The sequence below is a fragment of the Echeneis naucrates genome, chromosome 7 (genome assembly GCF_900963305.1).
Source record: "Echeneis naucrates chromosome 7, fEcheNa1.1, whole genome shotgun sequence".
Classification (NCBI taxonomy): domain Eukaryota; kingdom Metazoa; phylum Chordata; class Actinopteri; order Carangiformes; family Echeneidae; genus Echeneis; species Echeneis naucrates.
Window position 1 is genome coordinate 16,246,199 of NC_042517.1, and position 23,862 is coordinate 16,270,060.

The 23,862-nt window shown below is 41.3% G+C and overlaps 1 protein-coding gene across 8 annotated transcripts in view; it reads right to left on the reverse strand.

Annotated features, from left to right (window-relative positions):
* Positions 1-23,862, reverse strand: part of tmcc1a (transmembrane and coiled-coil domain family 1a) — a 41,003-nt gene that overhangs the window by 12,144 nt on the left and 4,997 nt on the right. Inside the window, exons 3-5 of one of the 8 annotated variants that reach the window (XM_029506093.1) lie at positions 16,908-16,953; positions 16,124-16,433; positions 15,515-15,795 (exon numbers count right to left, since the gene is read on the reverse strand). In XM_029506093.1, coding sequence (XP_029361953.1) covers positions 15,515-15,766 — 252 coding nt within the window. In that variant the 5' untranslated portion in view covers positions 15,767-15,795; positions 16,124-16,433; positions 16,908-16,953. Of the gene's footprint in view, positions 1-293; positions 392-13,364; positions 13,479-15,514; positions 16,434-16,903; positions 16,954-23,862 lie in introns of those variants that run through there. The other 7 variants (XM_029506094.1, XM_029506090.1, XM_029506092.1 and 4 more) reach the window with 7 other exon arrangements.

Sequence of the window (23,862 nt, forward strand, 5' to 3'; positions counted from 1 at the left end):
CCCTGATTTCAAGGCAAAATCCTTCTCACACCAAGACATTGGCCTCTTGCCAGAACCCATAGCCTAAGAGTTTATGAAATGTCTTTTGTTTTCAACGCAATATCTTGTTTAATTACAAAGCTCAGGAAAATTAATACAATTATTTAAACAGGGAATTTTACCGTTTATATAAATGAGTGTGATACACTTGCTGGGCTAACTTGAATCCGTGAGCAAGAGAATAAAATCAGACAAGAACATAAATAATAGATTATAAATTAAGACACAAATACTGTAAGTAGGAAGTGACTCACGATGGTGGGAGTAGGAAGTGCTGAGGTGTCAGCAGTTACCAGGTTCAGGATGACCTCCATGGAAGGGAGGTGCTTGCTCACAACTTGGACTGATTTCCCTTTGGTTTGTCTATTTATTTGGGCATCCCTTGGGAAAAAAGCACAAGAAATTGAAAGGGCACAGCCCTGGGAGAGCGCTCATCACTCAGGACGACTCTCGCAAACAAAGTCCTCTGGACAAAAGCTCAGCTGGGCAACGAGTTACTGTTGGCTTGACTGAATATCCAGAATCCATAGCGTGCTCAGTGCCTCCAGCACTGAACCATGGCTATCGATAGCTGCAGAGCCTCAAGAGCGTTGTGCTGGTGGTTCACAGAGCAGACGCTCCTCCAAAGCCCACAACTACGCTTGAGTGCAAAAACACGCTCTGCAGTACACAGCATCCAGCAGAGAGTCTATGGAACACATATGTACTTCAACAAGCAAGACGTCCAGGCAGCGTGCATTCATGGGAGCGCAAGGACTCCTCTGGAGCAAGGAGTCCGTGCTGCAGCCGGTTAGTCTGATGAAGACTGGTAAAGTGGGATGGAGGCAGGGTAAAGAGTTTACTGCGAAGTTAAGTGTTTAAAGAGTCCATTGGGTATAAAATCCTCATGGAGAGAAAGAGAGAGGCAGAGACCCAGAGGATGGATGTGAATGGAGCGAGGGAGCAGACGGGGGGAAAAAAGAGCCCACCAGGAGCTGTCACTGAGAGTGAGACGGAGGGAGAGAGGGAGCAAAGGAGAGAGGGGTTGTGAGAAAGCTTTGTCAAGCGGAGGGGGGCTGGAGGGGGTCGGGAAGGGGAGCAGCTTTTCTTCTGCTGGAGTTTCTGGGGCAGCTCAGCTTCAAAACAGTGGCTAGCTCAGGCAGAATAAAGGAGAAAAATCTTCCACTCCCTCCTTTTAATTATCACACAGTTTGATAGTCTAGGCCAATCAGGTTTCTGAGTGATCATGCCGTTGAATCATCCTTGACTGCCTTTATGTTCGAGCAATCAGGGTTAGATCAAGTAACACCTGTTGACATGAGTGAACTGTGCTCAAAGTGACACGTTTTTCATGGGTTGCACAGCACGAAATACAATGATGCAAACAGTTCTTGGGGTTTGTTTAAGGATACTGCAGGAAAATCTAACACAGTATTACTTTACAAAGATTACACAGTCATATGATGATTACAAAGCTGCTATTCAAAGCTGTGTGCATATGTGCACACACAAGTATGGCCTGTGACTACATCACTGCAATATTTATCCTCTGATGAAAGACGTGTTTTAGAACTACTTCGGTAACATTTGAATGAAATTTCAGTCACAGCATAGTGAAAATTTTTTATTGGCATGCAAAATTATACTTAGAGACAACAGTAAATTCCTCCTTCTCCTTAAAATTCATTTTCAAAAGTATCCTTTGATGTTCCCCCGAAAATGCCATTTTATAAGCTTCAGTGTGTTCTGAGATAAAAGCCTTCATGTTCTCGAGCCATCACTCACAAAAGTCTACAAACCAATTAGGGTGAATAAGCAAACAAGCATTGAGGGTAAGGGCTGAACAAGGGCTCCTAAAGACTTCTGTATAGAGGCTGATGAGAGGGCGGGGGAAATGAGAATATCAATACAGGCTTCACTGAGAGAGCAGTGGGAGCTAGGGGATCGGGAGGGTAGGACTTACGGAGAAAGAACCTACTTATATAAGAACAAACCGAACTTGCTTAAATGAAAGAGCATTTGAGTGACGTGGAGTGTTGATCTTGAAAAAAAAAAAAAAAAAAAAAAAAAAAGGCAGAGTGGCTACATTAATAGTTTAAAGTCTGATGTGACTCCTTTAATTTTCCAAAGAGGGCTAGATATTCCAAAGACGTATATCACAGTATATTTTCTTTATTTCCCTTCAATGTCAACAGTCTGCTCTCTCACACAAACACACACAGATGCATCTGGTGTGGGTTACACCAGCTAGGCATGAATCCTTCACTTGGTTTGTGTGTAAAATCCCTTTTAAGTTCTTAGGAAATGCTAGTTTGAAATGAGAGAATCACTAGATTGGGTTTCACTTTTTAAATGTAAGAAATTAGCTAGTACGGACAGTGATGAACTTCCTTGTGCTGCGAACAGCTGCAGATTCAGGTGATAATTCCCTTTGGATTTGTTGTTACAGGTGCTTTAAGGGTTAGGGGGTACAACTCGTTTCTTGACTGCCTGCAGTGTGACTGAGCACAGAAATATATTAAAGTTAAAATCATCATGAGGTCTTCTTACACATGACTTAACTGTGAAACATTTGTCACTTAGGGGAACTCTACACTGGATCTGTTGACTAATCAGTTCCTTTCAGACATGAATGCATTGCATACATTCTTTGCCCAGGGTCATTGCAGCCTGAGGTCCGAGTCTCCTGTGGAGGCTGCGCGGCCCCAGCAGCTCATGGCAGAACAGGAATAAACAAGCTTTCAGGGTGACTCAGGACATCTTTACACCACAGTCTCTCTTAGCATGCCTTCACAACATACTGCAAATTGCAGAGTGGCTCCGCAATGATGAATTCACAGAGGGGGGGCATATTCATGTTCTGACATGTGCCTGATACTTGAAAAGAAACAGAAAATGGAGATGTTTGTCCCCAGGGCAGTTTTACCTTATTAGTGTCACACTGAAGGAAAGAGAGAACAGCTGTGGCTTGTCATATTACTGACATCCATAGAAAATCACTAACTGACAGAAGTCAGAGAACGAGACACAGTGGCTCAATTTACAGGATGAAATTTGGCAGATCAATGCTTCTCTTCACCAACTGCCCAAACACTGCACACACCAGTAGTTATAAGTCACATTTTCTTGACCAGTTCTCTGTTAAATAATGGAGCCGAATCTAGAAACAGCCGGCAAATCTAAAAACAAACAAGCACAAAAAACAAAAACAAAAACGAAAAAAAAAAAAAAAAACCTGGCTCTGCTGAGATCCTTCTGTGCCATCTCATGTAATGGGTGTGAGACAGACGTGCCTTGCGGAAAAAACAATGACCCGGTTTGATGAATGCATCACATTACAATATCCCTTTCTTTCTCATGCTCTTACACACACATACATTTTACCCATTTGTTGTGAGGACATGACTTGCTGAACTGGTGAGATATGTGGCCAATCCAGAGCAGGCACGTTTATCTACTTACATGACACACCCAGCAGTAAGAATAATAACTGATATGGCATCATGTAATCTATAGGTTAGGAGGTCCTAGAAGAATGACAACACCAATCTCGGGCTTAAGTGCCTGTAATATAATATGCCATTTGAATGTCATCATGGTAAAACTAAGTGGACCGTATTCTACTTAGAAAATTTCACAACAAAAACATCAGATGTCCACATTTTCTTCAAAGAAAAGGCTCTACAATATGAGACAATAATGATAAATTATGCAACTATACTATGCTGTTGAAATAATTTTTCAACATGTATTGCAATTAAGTCACATAGAATTACACCCAGGGAGGACATTGCACTATGTAAAGATGCTGTACTAACCTTTTTTTTTTTTTGTTGAAACTTGCTATCAAAATATGAAAGCATGCTTCTTCCTATGACTGCAAACAGGTATGCAGCAGTACAAGAATGAACTCCATCATACCTCCAGCTTTGCCATTACTGTGGTTCTTGTGTGTGAAACCACTGTGGTGCCTTTGGTCTGACGTTTTGCAAAATGCAATAGCTACATGGGGTTTCTCCAACAAAGATGCTGTATGGGTTTGATAAACAAAGCACTGAGTGATGAGCACACACATTAAGGCAGAGATGGTTCCTCGGCCAATGGACAGAGGCAACAACACTCACATAGTACACAACACTCATTGTCACCGTGAAGAAAGAGTCCTGTGCCAAACTGAGGCCAACAGATGCCACACAGCCAAAATGTTCAGGAAGAATCGAGAGGAGAAAGGGAAGGGACTGGCTCTGATGTAACTGGACTTGGGTTGGAGAGAGGGCAAAGTGAGACTAGATAAACAGAGAGGGAGAGTAAAACATTAAAGTTGAGTTGAAGTAGCGGTGAAAGTAAACTGTATTAGTACAAGACAATGTTTTAAAATGTAAAACTTTACAGCAAACTGACCATTTTTTTTGTATGTTTGTTTTACTGTGTGAAGACCACAGTCACCTCCACTTGATTGTAAATTACGATGACTTGTGCTGTGAAATGGTGAGAGGGGGGTGTGACAGGTTACATAAAGGCAGAAGAGCAAGAGCTTTGTCTGTGTGGACTGAGGGTAATTCAAGCCTGAGAGACGAGACAACCATGACCTGGGGCTCAGGCCCCTTTGAACAACACTTCCTCCCATAAAGGGAAGGCTGAAGTCCAACCCTGGCTGTCCACTCCTTCCTAGTCTAAGCTTCAGTGTAATCAATGGTCCTATTAGCAGTTACATAAACAACTGGGCACTTTAAACAGAGGAACTATTATGACTGGCGGGATGAGGTGAGAGAGCATGAAACAGTTTAGTAGCCAACTCTAATATGGGAACCTCCAAGAGCAGGGCACGAAGGAAAACAAACACACTAAAAACATACTGTAAACAACTAAGCATTAGTAAGAGAGAACAGCGGGTAACGGCGGCATAGTGGTTAGCTTAAATGGTGGGTTAATTGGTGACTCTGAATTGTCTATAGGTCTGAGTGTGAGGGTGAGTGGTTGTTCGCCTCTCCCTCGCCCAGTGTGAATTGGGATTGGCTGCCACACCGCTGCGACCCGGAAACGGATAAGCGGTTGAAAATGAATGAATGAATGAATGAACAAAGAACAGCAGCAGTTCAGAGAAGTAAGCATGTTAATGACATTAATACTGCTGTCAGTTGACCAAAATAACTATATATAATCTTTTTCCCAAATGTTGACAATGTATTATTTCAATTCAGCTTGCGGTGCTTAAAGATCCGAAAAATTTGACTTTAACAACTTAACATTGTCAATCTAGTAAAAATAGTTCTCTCTACTCTAAACAAAATCATTATTTGCTTTCATTGTTGCTGTCAGAGCTACAATTGTTTACTTTCAGATTCCCATATAGGAAGTGTCTTTTCAATGAGTAGTTGTTTCACTTATCTGTTACCACATCATTTATTACTAAACGTTTCTATTTCACACACAAATAACACATCAGTTTTCCCAGAAATAATGTCTTGTTTGCTGCTGTAAAACAGAAGCTTTCACATTGAGTTGACTGCAAGTTTGAGTTGTATGACACTGTGCAGTCACTGTCAAGGAGGAAGTGAGAGTATGAAAAAAGAATAGATTTTCTCTAAACAGCATAATATTGGCTGCACACGATATGTCAGTGATTGCTCAATAATTTACGCTGGAAAATCCCAGCAGTAAAGGAGCAATATGTACACCATGCAATGCTATAAAATTTAGAGGGCTGTAACTCGTAGGAAATGAAATCTAAAGATTTATTTTATGTGACAGTAAAATGAAATAATAAAAGAACAAATTATTGTGGCGGCAGAGTGGTTTAGCGCTGTTGTCTCACAGAAAGAAGATTGTGGATTCATTTCTCGGGCCTGTGGCCTTTCTGTGTGGCGTTAGCATGTTTTCCCCGTGCTTGCGTGGGTTTCCTCCGGGCACTCCAGTTCATTCCCACCACCCAAAGACATCAGGTTTGGGTTAACTGGTGACTCTAAATTGTCCGTAGGTCTGAGTGTGAGGGCGAGCGGTTGTTTGTCTCTGTCTGTCTCTGTATGTGTTGGCCAGGGTGTATCCCATCCTCACCCAATGTGAGCTGGAATTGGCTCCAGCACCCTCCGCAACCCGGAAACGGATAAGCGGTAGAAGATGAATGAATGAATGAATGAATGTTTTACAGAAATTGATTAGATGACTAATCCAGAGCTAATAATGTAGTTAAAAGGTGTTATTTGTCTTTTTAGTGGTGACTTACTGTCCTGTTCTTTTAAAAAGCATTCTTGTGGCAACTTCTTTTCCTCTGAATCCAGACCATATTCCACATATAGTGACACCATATTGACCTCACTATCCACTCCACAAACATACTTATATTATTGGAAAGTCTAGGTTTTCAGCAATGCTCCACTGTGTGAATTAGGCCACTTGGATACAGTGCACTTCATAACAGGAGAACGGAAATTGAGGGAGGGCATTTGGTTCTCATCCGTGCTGGACAACTATTATCCAGGCAAAATCTTAGACTGCATTCTCATTTTGCCAAATTGTTATTATCTCACAAAACAATGGTGGTGGTCTTCTGCATTGAGGGTAACTTACAATCACAATCATTCTGGCATTTCCATCTAATTTTGAACTGGTAACTGAAGAAATGTACAGCGTTTTCAAGCCAGACGTTTTGATTTGTCACAGTGAGAATAATACGTGTAAATAATTCCATTAATGATGGCCCAGTCTATGAAGGTGTCTCAGTGTATGTTTCAATATCCACTTGCACTTGATTGGGATGTACTCACAGCCAACTACAGCCTCAAACCACCAGAGGGAGCTAGTCCACAACTATACTACATGTCATTATCGTCTCCTGCATGGACAATGGACTGTTACTTGTCTGTCTATACCAGCAGTCATTTCCTGTCAGGTTTGCTTTCAGTAAGTCCTTGTTTTTCATTCTTGATTTATCATCCTCCCTACTGACTGACATACAACCCTTTATAGAACATAATTCAGACCTGATGTGGCAGTCACATCAAAGCACACAGGTGCCTTGTGGGCTGATAGTGTGAACAGGGAGGAAGGCAGGATATGTCAAGGAGGTGAACAGAAAAGTCCAGAGTAAGGGAGGAAAATGGTGTAACATTTGTGGTTGTATAGTATGTGAAGACTAATGTTTGGAATGTATTTTTAGCTGTGAAAGGATACTTTTATTATTGCAAAATGTTCCCTGCCTTTAGGCTTGTTTGTTTGTTTGTTTGTTTTTTTATCCAGTCGAAACAGACGGACACTTTAGGCCAAATCAGATTAGTGCATTTGGGAACACATTTTGGGAAAACTGGTGTAATCTCAAAATTTAAGAAAGCACCCTTTGATTGAACTAAATGTCAGTAAAATATTTACAAGAACTATAGGCAATTTATTAAACAAAAAATATATTACCTAGCAGCTCGCAGGTTCCATTTATTAGTTTTCAACTTTTTTTCCCCAGAGTTAGCTTGCATAACAATACTGTTGTATTACCATATATATGTATATAAATAAGTATTTATTTCACAAATGTTAATTTCTTCAAATACAATATTATTATTTCCAATAATAATATAACTTTCATGATGTTTCTATAAAAGATTCCTATATAAATTATATGTAACGTTAATATCACTGTGTGAGAGCCTCTGACGGCTTTCATGTGCCACATTGGCCCCTCACATATATTAAGGCATTGATCCATAAAAAAGAAAAAAAAATGACACAATTCGTGCAAGATGGTTCTTCTAAATGTTGTTGATTGCAGAGATATGTGTTTCTTTGTGTAGTCTTATCAGCAAGTACTTTTCTGAAACTGGACAACAATTTTTCCTACAGCTGCTTTACTCACATAGGTGCAATTTGAAGTATGTATATCTAGTTCCCAAAGGTATAGTCCAGAGCTCTGCCCCTCTGCTCGCTAATAAAAAACAGCAATCGTAGCAGCAACATTCATATTTGCATGGAGGGGAAACAGTGCAAGATAGGAGATCATCAGAAAAGATCATTCAGTCATTTCACATAGAACATCTTTAACCAATTGCATTATTTGCCTGATGTAACAAGTATGTAGTGTGTCAGGGGTCTGCAGACCAGATTATCTTCCGGTGGGAAACTAAATCTTGGTGGTGAAGAAATAAAGCATTCCTGCTGGCTGACACACATGAGAATGTGAGGAATCTGAGTATTAGTGGACAAAAAATATATTTCCCAGAGGATGTGATCAGATTTGAACGGTGTCTGGTTGTGCGTTCTAAGTGGGTCAGTGGAGCAGGGCTGAGCTCAGCGATCTATAGCCTCATCCATAATTCATCGGAGTCACACAAATGATACAAACCGAGCAGGGAGTGGCAGGGATGCAGAGAATGTCCTCTCTGGATCTATCTGCCTCTGTCATCCCTTTCTCAGAATGAGTAATTCTCCTCCAATCAATCAACCAATCTCCTGGTCACTCTGAGTCAGGAAAGCTAAACCAAACACAACAGAAAGGTGCATGGCAATGTATCCTGAAAAAATTTCTAATGACTTATATCCAGAGCTAATATTGGCAGCTCCTTTAGTCAAAGCAAGCACTGTAGATCTTTGAAATTAATATAGCCAGAAGCGTATGAGGAACAAGCATGTGGGTCAAGGTCAACCTGAACGTCCAAAGTGATTGAATGAGAAAAAATATGTGGCTGTCCTTCAACGGCTGAGAAAACAGTATAGATATTCATACATGCCGACATGAATGTCCTTTCTCTCTCTCTCTCTCACACACATGCACACACACAGAAATGACTCAAAGAGGAAGGACCAGCTGCACACCAAAAATAAATATACAAAGGATGACCCTTAGTGACTCACTGCTGACATGTACATTTAAAATGCACATGACCTCAAACATAGTCACCAAAGTAAAAAATGTTAAGACAGCAAAGACCCCAGTAAGTATCTGAATAACCGGTTAAAATTACAAATTAAAATTTTGACTCTTCCCCAGGAAAAAGAACTGTCAGCTTGTTTGTTCCATAAACATATCTGAATGAATATCATTTGTCTTTTGAGATCTACAGGGGTTTCTCATAAGTGCTGTGCATATATCTGAACTTTAGAAACCCGTGACATTTTCTTTTCTAATAATGAACTCAAACATTGAAACGCCCTTGAAAACCGAACTTGACCAACCCTGGTTCAGACATCTGTCTATATATAGCAACTTAGAAATAGGCAGAGAACTGAGACTCCTTCCTCATTCAGACCCAGTTCAGCAACCTATAAAACTGGCTAAAAGGGAAGAATGACATCAACTTCACAGCTTTATCTTTGTTTCCTTCCCCATTACTTCATGGATATTGATGATAAAACCCCACAGTAACACACACAAAGACCTGCATTTAGGCCAATTTTAGTCTTGTCAATTTTTTTCCAGACCATCACATCTGCCTTGATGGTTTCACACAAAATTGCTTGCTACGCATCAACTGTGAAGCTGTTATGTGTGCGTTTGTAGCTGAGCCTGTTTCCAGTGCTGCGAATGCTAATGGGAGTGAGTGCAGAGTAAGGGCGTTGGCCTACATGTATAATCACATGAATATTCAATTGCCAAATTAAACAGGCTGGGGCTGCGCTTCAAAGGGAAAACAAACAGTTGGGCGGAGAGTTCAAGCACACACAAAGACATACATGCACAACACACGCACGCCTGCACACAAAAGATGAGCATCTGATTCAATTCCACTCCCCAGATTTTCCATGGTAGAACAACATATTTACAGTGCATCTATTTATTTTGTTTTGCTCACATCCTGTGAAGCGGAAGACAGCATGCCCACTGAGGCCTGTTAACTGTCAAACACAAACTTTTATTTCGCGACACCTCCACACAATCCTCAGCGCTCTTTGTATTTCATTCAAAGGACTTAATTTAAATATGCATCAGAACAGGAACAGGAACCAGAAACGTTGCTTCAGCACTGAGTTTGAAGTGATTGGATGCCATTCCAACATGTCTTTTTATACATCAGGCATTTGAAACACATTATGGGAGAGAAAGCTTAATTATGAAGTTTAGAACAATTAGCATTTAGCACAAAGTCTCCTCATTTGGTGGATTGAACAAGAGCCTAATTATTGGAGACACTTTTTCCACACTGTAGGAGGTTTTGTTTCACCAGGCAGGCTGATGAGGTGGCTGTGAGATCATAGGCTGCACCTCTAAGCATTCAGCTGAGTAAAGGCACTTCAACCCCTTTGAACATCATCCTGTTACTATGGAGATTGGCAACCAACTACACTGCCGGAAAACTGGACACAGATGAGAGGGAGAGGGGTGTGAAGAGAGAAGGAGCTAAGAAAAGAACTAAGACAAACAGTGAGAAGGTAAATGGTGGAAGGTTGCAAAGAGGAAAGGTGGAAAAACTGCTGAAGAAGTGAAGGGCATGAATAAAAGAAGAGAAGTGGATTCAGATGTTTGTTCAGTGAGGAAATCCTGTTGATTACAGATCTTGAACAAAACCACAGTAGCCAGTTCTCAAGGCTCCAAATCTCTTGACCAAGTTGATTTTAATGTCCCAAGTGTTTGAGTCCTAGTCAAAGTCTTTAAGGCTGAACCAGAGTTAGATAGAAGACTTAGCGCATTCCAAAAGCAGAGAAACTGAGAAAAAGCAGAGAAAAAAAAGGCTACAGTTAAATACAAATTGCGTAAAAACAATAGCCAAACAAATGCTCTCACAAGCCTGCAGATGCTTGCGCACAGAAGAAAAAAGAAAAAGAAAAAAGTAAAGCAAGGGCACTTCTCAACTTCCACAACTGCCCACTGATCATGACAACAGGGGTGACTATGAAATGGAAAACAAATTACGAAATCAAAAAACAAAAATCTTTTCACACATGCAACTGCTATTTGCCTATTTTTGGATCAGCCAGGAGCCAGGAGCCATTACATGGCTACATCTAGCCATGTAATGGTGTTTGATACCTTCAGTTAGTTTGGCAACATCCACTAGTGCACCAAGAACACACACAACACAACACACAAACACGGACACAAACAGACAAGGAAAAAGCAAAGAACAAGAAAGGCAAAGGGTCCGAACAGGAGAGCCATTGTATTTAATCCAAAATCAAGACACTAGTGCTCTGCCAATCATCAGCTGACACAAAACTCCACTTTTGGTTTAGAGGGCTTGCTGCCGTGAAAAGTAGGAAAATAAATATTACACTAAGAAAGGACAACTGAAACAAAGGAGAATTTTGCTTGTCTGAGTTGCGGGACAGAGGATTATTGAGACATGGCAGGAAAGGGAAATAACTAGCGGGTTGATAAAAGGACAAGGACAACTGTGGGGAAATAGCTGAGAAGAGAGATTAATACATTTGAGTGGAACACTTTTTTGATATGCAGGACTCATAGTTAATGTCAACATCCCTGAACGAACAAGAGTCATGATGGTGCATTAACAGCACACACACTGTATCTGCAAAACAATTAGCTACGGGCTGGTAGTTGGCAAACACAGTGCTGGGATGACATCATCCTTCAGTGTGGACTAAGAGCACACACTTCATCATCTCCACGGCTGAGAGACAGGACACACAACCTCAGTTTGATTATGTACTGGTTTGACTCTATGTTCCTGGGATCGTGTTTACTATGACTTCAGGACAAGGGGCTGTGTCAGTGATTTGATAAAACTGACTTGTGGTGATATGCATCTGCAGGTGTGGTTGCGTACATGTGATCAAGCAATACCTCCTGTTTGTCTTTGGCAGGTTTGTGTCACTAAAATTGTTCGAGGACAAGCTATGGAGTTGTGTTACAAAAGGCACAAATGCTTTCATCATCACACAGCCAGTAGCCTGGGGAGATGAGAGACGATGAGAGCACAGTGATGAGGATGTTACACCAATAGGGACAGAAAAAGTTTCAGGGGTCCAGGTGAAGTCTGACACTGACACTTACTAATGCTCTAATATAGGACAAACACCACAGGATCACACCAGCGAAACTTATTTTAAAAGGCAGAAATAAATTCTAATTATTTTTTACTATTTGGTTTGTATGTCATACCATACCATTGTTACCAATCCTATAATTGTCAGTTGCATTCCTCAGCAAATTTTCTGTTTAATTCAGTATACAGCTGCTCATACAACTCAGGTGGACATAAAAAAAAAAAAAAACCACACACACACACACACACACACACACACACACACACACAACAAAAACAACCAAAAAAAACCTCATGGAGTGTTTTGCACTGGTTATGGGTACTGCAGATGAACAATGAATTTAACATGAGTAACAAAATAAGATGACAGAATAGGAGACAGGCAGATAGGTGAGCATGTGGAGATGTGAGCTCAGAGAGACACAGGGTCATTTACCCAACTCTCTTCCTTTCCAATATAGCCCAACATTGCACTATTAGAAGTAAAAGGGTTGTAGAACATTTGTAGACAGGCACCAGGGAAGGTTGCGTCCTCCAAAGACAAACACAGCTTCAGTCTTTCTCACACACACACAAAAACTAGCCCCAAGGCTTAGCTTCTGTTTTGTCTCAATTCTGTAGCTCACATCCCACTAGAACCACCTCCTGTGTTCTTCCCCATCTCTTATCCAAAAAAGTCTTACATTCAGATACCAAACATTTTGCGCCTTCCAGCCCTTACCTCCCTCTGTTGATTTTTACTATTGTTCTATCCCTCCATCCGTTTGAGAAGAGAGCCTGCCCAGGTGTGCATCTGTACATGTACATGTTGATGCTTCCAGGCATATGAACATCTACCAACAGCATAACCCCCAGCTAAAGATAACAAGGAAGGTGTAGTCATGCAATCAATTAATCAGTAGCTAATTGTACTTAATCCCACAGGCTGAGCACCAGCTGCAGAACAGACCTAATGTTGAGTTTTCACATACCCCCTCTACTCTCTTTAACAGAGCTCCCCCCAGGGGAAAAATCACAAGTCTCATGAACAGCTTTAGAGCACACTAAAGTACCCTTTTTCAAACAAGTCATACATGCTCCCCAGTCAGCAATATTCAAGCATAATGTTGATTAATAATTGCATCACTTAATGACAGCTCTGGTTGATCTCTTGGGCTGCCATTCTGTTGCAGCAGAAGTTACTGTTTAACGAGAGTTGAGATAAAGTGCACAGATGGACTGCTTAGTTACTGTACAGATCGATCTCCATAAAAGTGGACACAAGTTCAGATGAAAAAGCCTGCTAATATGCAGTCCATCATATGTTTACGGTTTCATCACAGTTTTTACAGTACCATTTCCACTGCTGTCTTGAGAGTGCAAAAACGTCAAGCTTTGATCGAGCCGCTAAAAACAAGTTTTTGTGTATTTTAAGCTTACCTTTGAGTATTGTCTACGAAGACTGAAGCGCTGCACCATCCTGACTGACTGATGGAGCCAGAGTTGCACCCCCTGCTCTATGCTTCTCCACTCAGATCCCACCAAATGGCAAGCCACTCACATAATACACTCCACACACACACACATACTAAAAGCACATGCGTTACCTTCCCCTCCTACACCTATGCGCATGCACATTTTGTAATCTACACCACTTTCAGCTACTCTGAAAGGAGACAGAGAGAAATGAAAAAAAGGAGGGAGGGTGAACAGAGATAAAGACAGCTCAGCTGTGTTGCCCTCTACTCATATTAACAGTGATTTTCTCACAGACACAGTCACTCACACAAGATGCTCACATCACATGGCTGTCAGTACAGAAATGATTACCAGAACACAAACACATAAATACACACCCCTCCACATCCTCTTGTAAACCACAGCACCAATAACACATTCACACACAGCATGTGCTCAGCTCTCACTCATCTACGAGGAGGGAAGGTTGCCTCCTGCTTCCTGTCAGTAAGCCGAAGGGTGGGGGGAGGAGGCGAGAGAGCGAGGGACCAGCTGACTGCCTATACTAAGTCTCTCCAGGGATACAGGGTGGGGAACAGGGAGGGAAATAGAAAGAAAAAGGAAGAAAAGACAAAGGGGATGCATGAAGCAAGAAAGGAAAGAAGGAAGGAAGGAAAATAATGAATGACAGAAGAAAGAAATAGGGTAAGGATAAAATGACAGAAGAATTGATCACAACATTTATCATCCCTGCACATCTAAAACCTTGACCTATACTAACAGCAGGATGTCACACACCCACAAGGTCGATAACGCCATTACTATGGCAACCCAAGCAGGGCGTAGTTCTACGCAGCAAGTTTCTGCGTAACCACAGTGACTGCTTGAAAGACCTGCTTTGTTGCTGTGCAGAAACATGGCTGTAATGCTAGCTAGACATGTATGAGAATGGGGCGAGAGCACAGAAAGGTTGATGGTCACCTGACACAGTAGCAGCAGGACTAATGGAGCAAAGAGACATCTGGCTCTCTGTCCTGCTTCCTCATCTCAGGTAAGGTCCTTTTAGATAGGAATGAAGGATGATTTCAAGGGTGAGGAAACGGGCACTGACAAAAACTTTAATTTATCTCAGAGATTAAAGCCACCAGTTATTATTTCTACAGTTCCCACTAGTCTTACACTTGAGTTACTGTCTCCTGATAGATTAATAGTCAGCCACTCCATCTGTGACACGCTGATACAAAATCCAGGCCTTGGGTCTATTTCATTAACCCGAAGAACATGACAGTCTTCCACAAAAATGAACTCATAATGCAAACACAACCTCCACATGAACCAAGACCAGTGCTGCTCATAGCAGGTTAGCTATCTGACAGTGATCTCTGGTGGAAGAAAGACCAAACTGCAGCCTACAACACCTACAGTTCTGTGGGCTGCAATCTAATATAGCACTCAGAAAAACAGCTATGCTTTTTATCTACTAATACGGACATGGCAGAAATGGCAGTCCCGACAGGACTAATTGGAAAAAAAAAAGACACAAGCTAAATGGCAACCAAATCTAATTCTGACATTCTAAAACACACACTAAGCAATAAGATATCATTGGATCATGACTTTATTTGGGAGACTTGGCCTGGGGAAAAGGTTGGAAGACAGTGTGTTTCTGTAGAATAGTATATCTTCGAAGGAGTATGAAGAGGAGGAATGATTACAGTGGGTCACAGTGGATTACAGTGAGCACCTGACTATTGTTTTCTGACACACTTTAACACTGACCTTATACATTAACACGTCTGTATCTATATGTTTAGGAATACTTGTGCTGTGAGTGTTTAATTTGTCACCAAAGCACGCAGTGGATATGTGTCCTTAGTTTGATCAATGCTGTTTTGACCATAAGAAACACATCTTTACTCTTGATCAATGTGCTGTGCTAGGCAAAATCAGAGAGCAGTAAAGGCCCACTCCATGTGCTCAAAGCTGAAAGAGGAACTCTTACATCCACAGCAAGGTGAAGCTCAGACTGTGATTGACTGACAAAAACAAGGCCTGACACCAGTAAACAGGTAAAAGAGGAACATTGATCCGGTTGTCTAGTGATAATATGACTCATGACCAACGTCACTTACCCTGTCTGTCTCCTCTGTGGACTGGTACCCTGATGACAGCACGACATCAGCACAAGTGTATCCAGGGGCGGGGCTGCTGGGCGTGGTGTCGGTGGTGGAAGAAGAGCGTGGGCGGCTGGTATGGTGCTGTGAATCGGTGGTATTTCGACGGCGTGGGGCCTGGGGGCTACCTCTCAGGAGAGGGTCGCGGTCTCCGCTCCCCGATCCTGAGCCCTTACTGCGCCGGCTTTGCAGGCTGGTCCCACGCCTCATCTTGCCCACAGCCGCTGAGCCCTGGCCAGCTGCAGAAGGAACCACAGGAGCAGACACGCGGTCAGGGTTAGGAAGGCAGGACCCCAAGGCATCCTCAAAGGCAAAGGGGGAGTTGCTGCCTGCTGAAACTAAGGAGGAAGACGAAGAGGTGCTGGCGGTGCGAGAGAGGGAGAGGCGTTTACGCTGCTGCTGGAACAGCTGTTTCAATCCCTGGCCAAGAACCTCTATGCTCTCTCTGGCGTTCTGGCTCATCTTACTGAATGACGGCTGCTCTGACTGGTATGAGGCCCTCTTCAACCCTGAGTTCGATGACCCCTCTGCCTCTCTTTTACCTCCAGGACCAGAAGTGGGACCCACCCCCTCTGGCTCGCCTTGACTGTCATTCCCCTGCTCCATGTGGCCCCAGTGCTCTCTCATGTATAGCAGGGAGGAATCATTCTATTAAACAGACCGCTAACACTTCTCTCCCCAGTTCTCTCATCTAGAGGATCACAATGGGGCAACTGTGAAGGAGAGAAGACTTGACTACAGTAGAGTGAAGCAGAGAACAGTGAAAGTGAAGATGGGACTGTCTGATGGATGGTTCAATCGGTTCAGTGGTGGTCAGGGGGATGAATCCAAACAGGGATCATGCATCTTTCATTCAGGAACAAGTAGTCATGCTGGTCTAGTACAGAGAGAAAGGAGATGAATTATAAGAGGCAGAATTGTTGCTTAGAGCCATTGTTATGCAATCACTAATTGCATGCACGCACAACTTTAAAATGAGTTGGAATACATAGTAATCGGGTTAGTGTTTTACAGCCTAAAGACTAGAAAGCATTACACTAAATTCACCAACCAATATGACACTGGAGTTACAGTCTAAAAAATGATGTGAGATGATTACACTATCATGAAGTGGAGGGACCTCCCCAGTGACAGTTCTGCCAATGTAGTTCAATATTCAAAAGCAATGTTTCAAGAGCAAACACAAGTTAGAAAGGGAAGTGTGGTAGTATGGTAAAATGGGCCACAAAATAAAGGATGAATGCAGTCAAATGTAAGCAGGTACACAGTGATTAATACAATAAAAAAAATGGCCTGAATGGAAATGGAGGGAGATGAGGAAAGCAATAATGATGAAGGAAAACCCACCTACCATCAGCCCAACCGTCAGCCTAGTGTGACTCACACCTGTGGATTACCTGAGAGAGAGGTCGATAGATGAGGAGGGCCAAAAACAGAAAAAAAGGAATAGACTTTGAAATTGATTTGAAACTTCAGTTCCCTTAGTCACCTCAACATATTCAATCCATTGCACAACTCACTTTATTTGCAATTAATTATATTTTTCTCTATGTGCTGAGGATGTGTTGGAAATATTGAACTGAACCTGTGATATTATGTGACTTAACTTTGTGTGTGTGCATTTGTTTGTGTTCCTTCAGGCGCTCATTTTCAGGAATCCCAAGAGCCAATCTTTCCTCATCCTTTGGCAGTATCAAGGGACAAGGGTTTCCGCACCAGCACCAACACGTAGTGCAATGTCACAAACAAAACATGGGCGCATGAATGCCTCCTGCAGCCTTTTAAAAGTCAGTGACAAAATCAACAAAGACACCTGATAAAATAACTTCCTCGAGAAGAAATCCTATTGGTGGGGAAGTGATCGGCTCAGAGACGGACCCACAGAGAGACAGTCTGAGCCTCCCTGAAGCATCAATTGCTGCTCCCATTGAGCCCAGCAAAACAAACAAGGGATGGACATTCACAGCCTGGGGAGTTATTTATTCAACCTATATTCCTTCAGCTGCGCTGTTGGGTCATGAAGAATTGCACAAAGTTGGGCTGACAGATGTGGTCACGTACACACACACATCGCAACTGCACAAGAGTCTAATCTATGCAAATAAAACTGGTCATTCAGCTGTTAAGTTGTATAATAGATTCTGAGTTAGAAGAAAGAGAAGATAACCATGGAGCTACTTGCAGGTAGTATATCTCTTTTCACAGCAGCCACACTAGCACTGCATAAAGATGCATTTATGCACATAAACACATTCACAGCACAACAGCTTCTACTTTCTACACGTTGATCTTAGCTCTGATTTGATATAATCCTTTCTGCTCAATGAGCAGATTAAAGCGAGCAGGTACCTGTGTGTTGAATATAGAGGCGAGGTGTTAATATGCTGCCACTATTCAGTTTAATGCAACTGTCACTGTGAAAGGGAGGGGGAGAGCGAAAGAGAGAGCAGGTGTCGAACGGTTCACTTTATTCACCATGTTGCTTGCAGCGATCATGACATTGTGCTGTCGACCACAAGGCAGTGGCTTTGACACTTATAATAACACAGCCCTAACTCTGTGTTTTACTGATCACACCTGGATGATAATTCCAGTAACTTCAATATTCATTTTCATGGGAAATAAAGTAAATCATGATTTTTGAAAAAGACACCTAGTTATCATGATACACAGTTCTACTGGAAAACATACAACCACATTTTTCTAACATAAACGGATTTGGACAAAATCGTATTGTGTACAGGATCCAAAAATGAATTATGAAAATGTTTTATACACTACTGCTAAGTTCACTACAATGCAAAATTGATTTTAATATTCAACATGACAACACAGCTTTTAACTCACTGCCATTGCTGCTTCATAATGATAATTTTTAACCACTTAGGTATTGCGTGCTGTATTGTGATAGTAAATAAAAAACCCAAACACGAATGTTTGTAGACATCTTTGGTCATAATCATGAGTGTATAATTCTTTTGATATTTATTTTGCATCTGACCAGGCTGTTCAATTGAGCAGGTCCTTATAGAGGTTGAATGGACATACACACAGGGTTAGGGTTAGGTAGTATTGTTTTGAAGCTGCAGTGTGGTAGTAGAGGTAAACCAAAACTAATCCTGTCCTCAAGCTGAAGCAGAACCTGACGCACTGTCTCGACCTTGGTGCCTATTCCTTCTCTGTGTCTGTAAATCCCCTCCTTCATCCCCAAGCTGATCCTCATGTTGGATTGGATGTTTTCTTGATTGCCACAGTTTTTATTCAAACTAAATCCTCTTTCAGAATCCTTTCGAGGATAAAGCATTATTGTCAGACTTGGTGTAGATGCTTGTGCAGACACAAGAGCTCCTGGATGTTTGTTCAATATGACAAAGGCTCATCATTCCACCTTGGCAGGGTGATGATGCTAAAGACCAGATGTGTCTTTCACCGACTAACCTACTCTGTATGATCCAAAAATACATAATCCCACAACATTATACTACTCTCAAAACGGTTAAATTGGTATGTTGTAATGTTTTTGAAAAATAATGTGATAAAGCAAGACTATGTTCAACATAGTATGTTTCAGTCAAATTAAAAAAAAAAAAAAAAAAAGGCAACTCGGTGCTTGTCTTAAAAAATACAAATAAAAATATTCACTTGTGGCTCTGATAAACCTCAGAAACATGCCTTCAATAATGATATCATTTCATGGACCACAGAAGCAAGCAGGTGACAGACTATGCCTGATTCTTTGTGATCAGCAGGTGTCAGTGACCACTGGGTCAGCAGCCTCATGGGAGTCAGCATTTTCCTCACAGATTTCACAATGTCAAGGGTGAACGGTAAATGAACGCATGGACAATGGCCAGTGGAACTCTGTCACCCTCTGTCACTCATGCCCTTGTCTAAATACAAACGTATAAAGATACCCAGTGACCCTGACCAGCTAAGCTATAGAGAAAGTGAAAGTTCGGCAGAAATATGGCACTGATAGACTGTGGAAAGTGGAAAGAAGTTAGGGGTGTGCCAAAAAATTGATTCATAAGAATCGCAATTCTCTTTTATTACAATTCAGAATCAATTTAAAACCGGCCCCATCCTTGTTGAAGGCAAAGATTGGGACTCATGTTGGTTTTTACCTAGAGCCCTATAAAATCTGTTTTAATTTTCCCCAAATTCCTTTTTTTTTTTCACGGTTATTAATTTTTGAGAATTCCATTTTTAGCATCTTACACAAATTTAACCCTGAGACAGTGTTTTAAGTAAAGAAATAGACAATTTCTTCAGTTATAACTGAAAACTTTGATGCTGTCACACATTTAAGCAAAGACATAACAATAAAACAATGAAACATATCTCCCACAACTTTGGTGGAAATATCAAATGCACTCCAAATAAACTTTTTAATCTCTTATATTCCCATGCTCTTTGGTTTTCCACCGAATACCTGAAATCTCCATTGAAGTATATGATAGTCAACTAAGTGCTCAGAGTTCAGTGAGTGACTCGTTTGACTTAGCACTCAGACGGCTGCTTCACTGGTGGGGGGCATGAATTATCAGTGACCCCCTCTGAGAATTTTCACAGATACAATCCTTTTTATTCCAAAAAAAGACTGGGGGCCCGTCTCTGTGGAGGGGTCCAGTTTCTCGTCGTGTCTACTCTAGTCTCTGGTCTAGTCTCTACTCTCTGCATGGGTCCGGTATCTGGTCTGGTCTAGTATCTGGGAAGGTCCCATCTCATTTAGTCTGATCTAGTCTCCACTAGTCTGCTCGCCCTTCCTTATTCCTTGTTGTAGCCCAGTTCACCCACCGGGAATCGAACCACGCCCTTCTTTTTGACGGGCAACAGTGCTAACTATTACGCCACTGTGCTGCTCAGGTCACCACATACATTTAAATCAAGTCACCAATTAACCTAGACATGTTCAGCACCTCACTGGGAACTGAACCATGCCCACTATGCTGAAGGCACCACATTCATTTATTCATTTATTTATTTATTCATTCACGGGTAGGGGGGCGTGCATTATTAGTGACTGCCTCTGTGCAATTTCCCAACATATATGTTCCTTTTTATTCCAGAAAAAAATATGTAAAATGTTCGCCAGTTCTGTCACTCCGTGTTTGTAATGAATTCTGTTTTTAATGTCTGATTCCGTGATTCCCTGATCGCAGATTTTATGGGGCCCTATTTACTGAATGCCCGGGAAGACCAAGCTTGACATGAGCTTCACAGTGTGCAAGGTTTGCAAAATGAGGAATCCATGTTTAACTGCACAATTTTTTTTTTTTAATAAAGACACACTTTTATTTTTGTTATTTAAGCAATATGTAATATTGCTTTAATGCAACAATTGCAACCATTCCATCTAAGCATGGATGAATGTTTAAAACTTAATAAATGTGAAAAAAGACACTTTAATGTCTCCATTTGTCATTCTGTCTTGCAAAGCAGACAGGAGGAGCCTTGGCACACCTATAGATTGAAACAGAAATCATTGAATCGAACCTTTGGATAGTAAAATATTCCCACCCCTAATGCAAGTCTTCTAAAATAACATCTATTATCACTATTGAAAAAAGAAAGACTGTGCAATTATTTAATACAAAATTAAGGCCGCTCCTTGTTTCCTCCAGGTGATGGAGCATTATCACAAAGCCCTGTATGTTGTTGTCGAGCTATTCTAGCAACTTCCTTTAGTATGTAACACAGACCAGCCTCACTGAGCTGAAACACAAATTTGAGCAAGTTCACTAACTAATGACCCAGTCTAGCAGTTGACTGGGTCATTAGAAGTAGTAGTCTACCAGTAAAGATGAGCCACGAGGAGCCATCTGGCACTCATTTCAGCACCTAGTGTTAGCATAGAGGAGCATGAGACTCAAATAGCAAATGCGAGTGAGAAGCCAGAGCTTGAGAGCCCACCGGGCCTAAGAGGTTTTTTTATTGACATAAGCAGTTTGAATGTGAATTTGTAAATGCTTACAATATTTCCTACATGCTGCACTTCAATTGATCTTTATTTTAATAGTAATTTTTATCTTCCTACCTAGACCCAGGTATTTTTTCATTTAAAAAGAACCACAATCTGTTCAGGGAATCGTGTTGTATGTAATGTTTTCAATGTTATATGATTTCAATTTGACAATAAATGAAAAACATAATATTCACATAATATTTAGTTGTGTTTTTTCTTTTGGATGGGGGGGGTGTGTGTGTGTGTGTGTGTGTGTTTTTTTTGTTTTTTTCCTTGACTAATTTTTTAATTCAATTCTACTTTGCAAACTGAACAACACAAGTGGAGGTCAATCTGGCCTGTGCTCTTTGACACTAAAGCGGCCATGTTGTTCGTTGCTGAACATACAGTTGGTTAATTCAAAATATAGCCATAGCTTAAACAAGCCCATGCTGTGTTTCCAGAAGGATCTGAGAGCTGGCATGGAATAGATGGCTCTTTGTTTCCACTGAGCCACATACAGACCCATCGCTGCTCTTTGTGCTGCGCCTCTTTCACTGACAGACACACATCAATAAGACGGGAATTAGGCCAGAGAGTTCTGGCAGCGATGTTTGTGTGTGGCATGAATGTGTGTGTTTGTGTGTATTTGACACAGAGAAAAGGACAGAGGAGAAGAGATATAGCGGGAATTATATTGTGTAGAAATGAGCAGCCCACCTAAGTTTGAGCATGTGTGAATTTGTGTCTGGTGTCATGACATGGACCAATGGAAAAAGTACCATATCTCATTCAGCAGCTGCATAATGACAGCATAGACAGGAAACAGGAACAATCGTTATTGTCTCTATGTGCACGTCCGTGGGGCAGGGAGGCAGAGAATAGGACAGTTGTATCAGTCCTGACAGTGCAGGAGATGACTTCAGCATAGGACAAAAAGTGCGATAAGAGACACAACTCTTTGTCTAGAGAGTGAGTAAGTGAGAGGGAGAGGCAGTCGGTTACAAAGGGAGTAAAAAGGGCTCAAGCTGGATCAAAGGTATTCTATGGTCCAAAACGTGTTTTACGTGGCTGCATCAGGGTCAGCTCAGATGCTTAGCAGAGATCCCGTCTGAATGAGAAGGTGAATGGCAAGTTGTTCCCTGACGGAGGCAGGCACAACGACCTATTGTACAAGATGAAACCCACAGGGAGGCCCGACTGCTAAAGTTGCATTCAGCTTTCCAGGAATGGGACACACTAGGCAATATAAAATAGTTAAGTCAAACACATACAGACAAGAAAACACATATCTGTGTATTGCTTAATAAGCTCGCGGACCTGTTGACAAAGCCTTAAAGCATGAAAGATTGTTTCTGCTTGTAAAGCTGCCAAAAAGACTAATTTAAGAAACTCTGGCTCACACCTGATGTTTGTCTGAAACTGACCTGCATATACTTTATATTCTAAAAGCTTTTCATCGCATGAATTTCATTAATGAGCTAAACACTTAAACATAGACGTAAAAGTCCATCTTAGCTAATATTTAGATTTTAGGCAACAGGAGATCATCTGCAGCAATGACTCTTTTTACTTCTCTACACCGATATTGCTTTGAGATTACTTTTTTTTTTTTGCTAAAACACAAACAAAAAAAGTTACGTAAGTACACATATAACACACACAAAGACAATAGGAACTGTAGATGGAATATTGGGTGTGAGGTAAGTCTGACTCACCTAACACCAACTAATAGAGTCTGGTGAGTGGGAAGCTGCAAAAATAAACGGTTGAAAACTCTGAAACTTATACAAGGCTGTAAAGATCAAACATATCTCGAGTTATTGGTTGCGCAGAATAGTTGGATGGGGAGAGGGAGGCAGTCGTGTTAAACATAATTTAAGACTTGCTATGAGTCTGACAAAATCTATGGTATATATGAATAGACACATTTTAATTCTGTCTTCTTTATCTATTTAGGGTTAGGGTTAGGGTTTTTACTCAATTATTTGTTTGTTAGAATGAGACAGTCTCGAACCTGATGCTTAATGCTCCAAATTACCTGGTTTTATGGGTATGAAGGAAACAATAAAAAGATCAATTCAAAAAAGTGTTATCACTTGAAACAAGATTTAGGCAAATCTTAGATCAAGTTGGGGGGGGGGGGGGGGGGGGGGGGACTTGAAAATCTGACTAGCCACTGTTGACTTCCCAATACACAAGTGTTTGAAGCCCTGCCCCCACCACCTCAGAAAGAGATTTCCTCCAATTGGCTCCAACTGTTCACCTAGTTTTTATTTGTTCATGAAAATGTCAGTTGAATTTTATTTACTTTTAGTCATTACTTTTGTTTTTGTTTATTAGTTCTTGTTTTGTTTTCGTC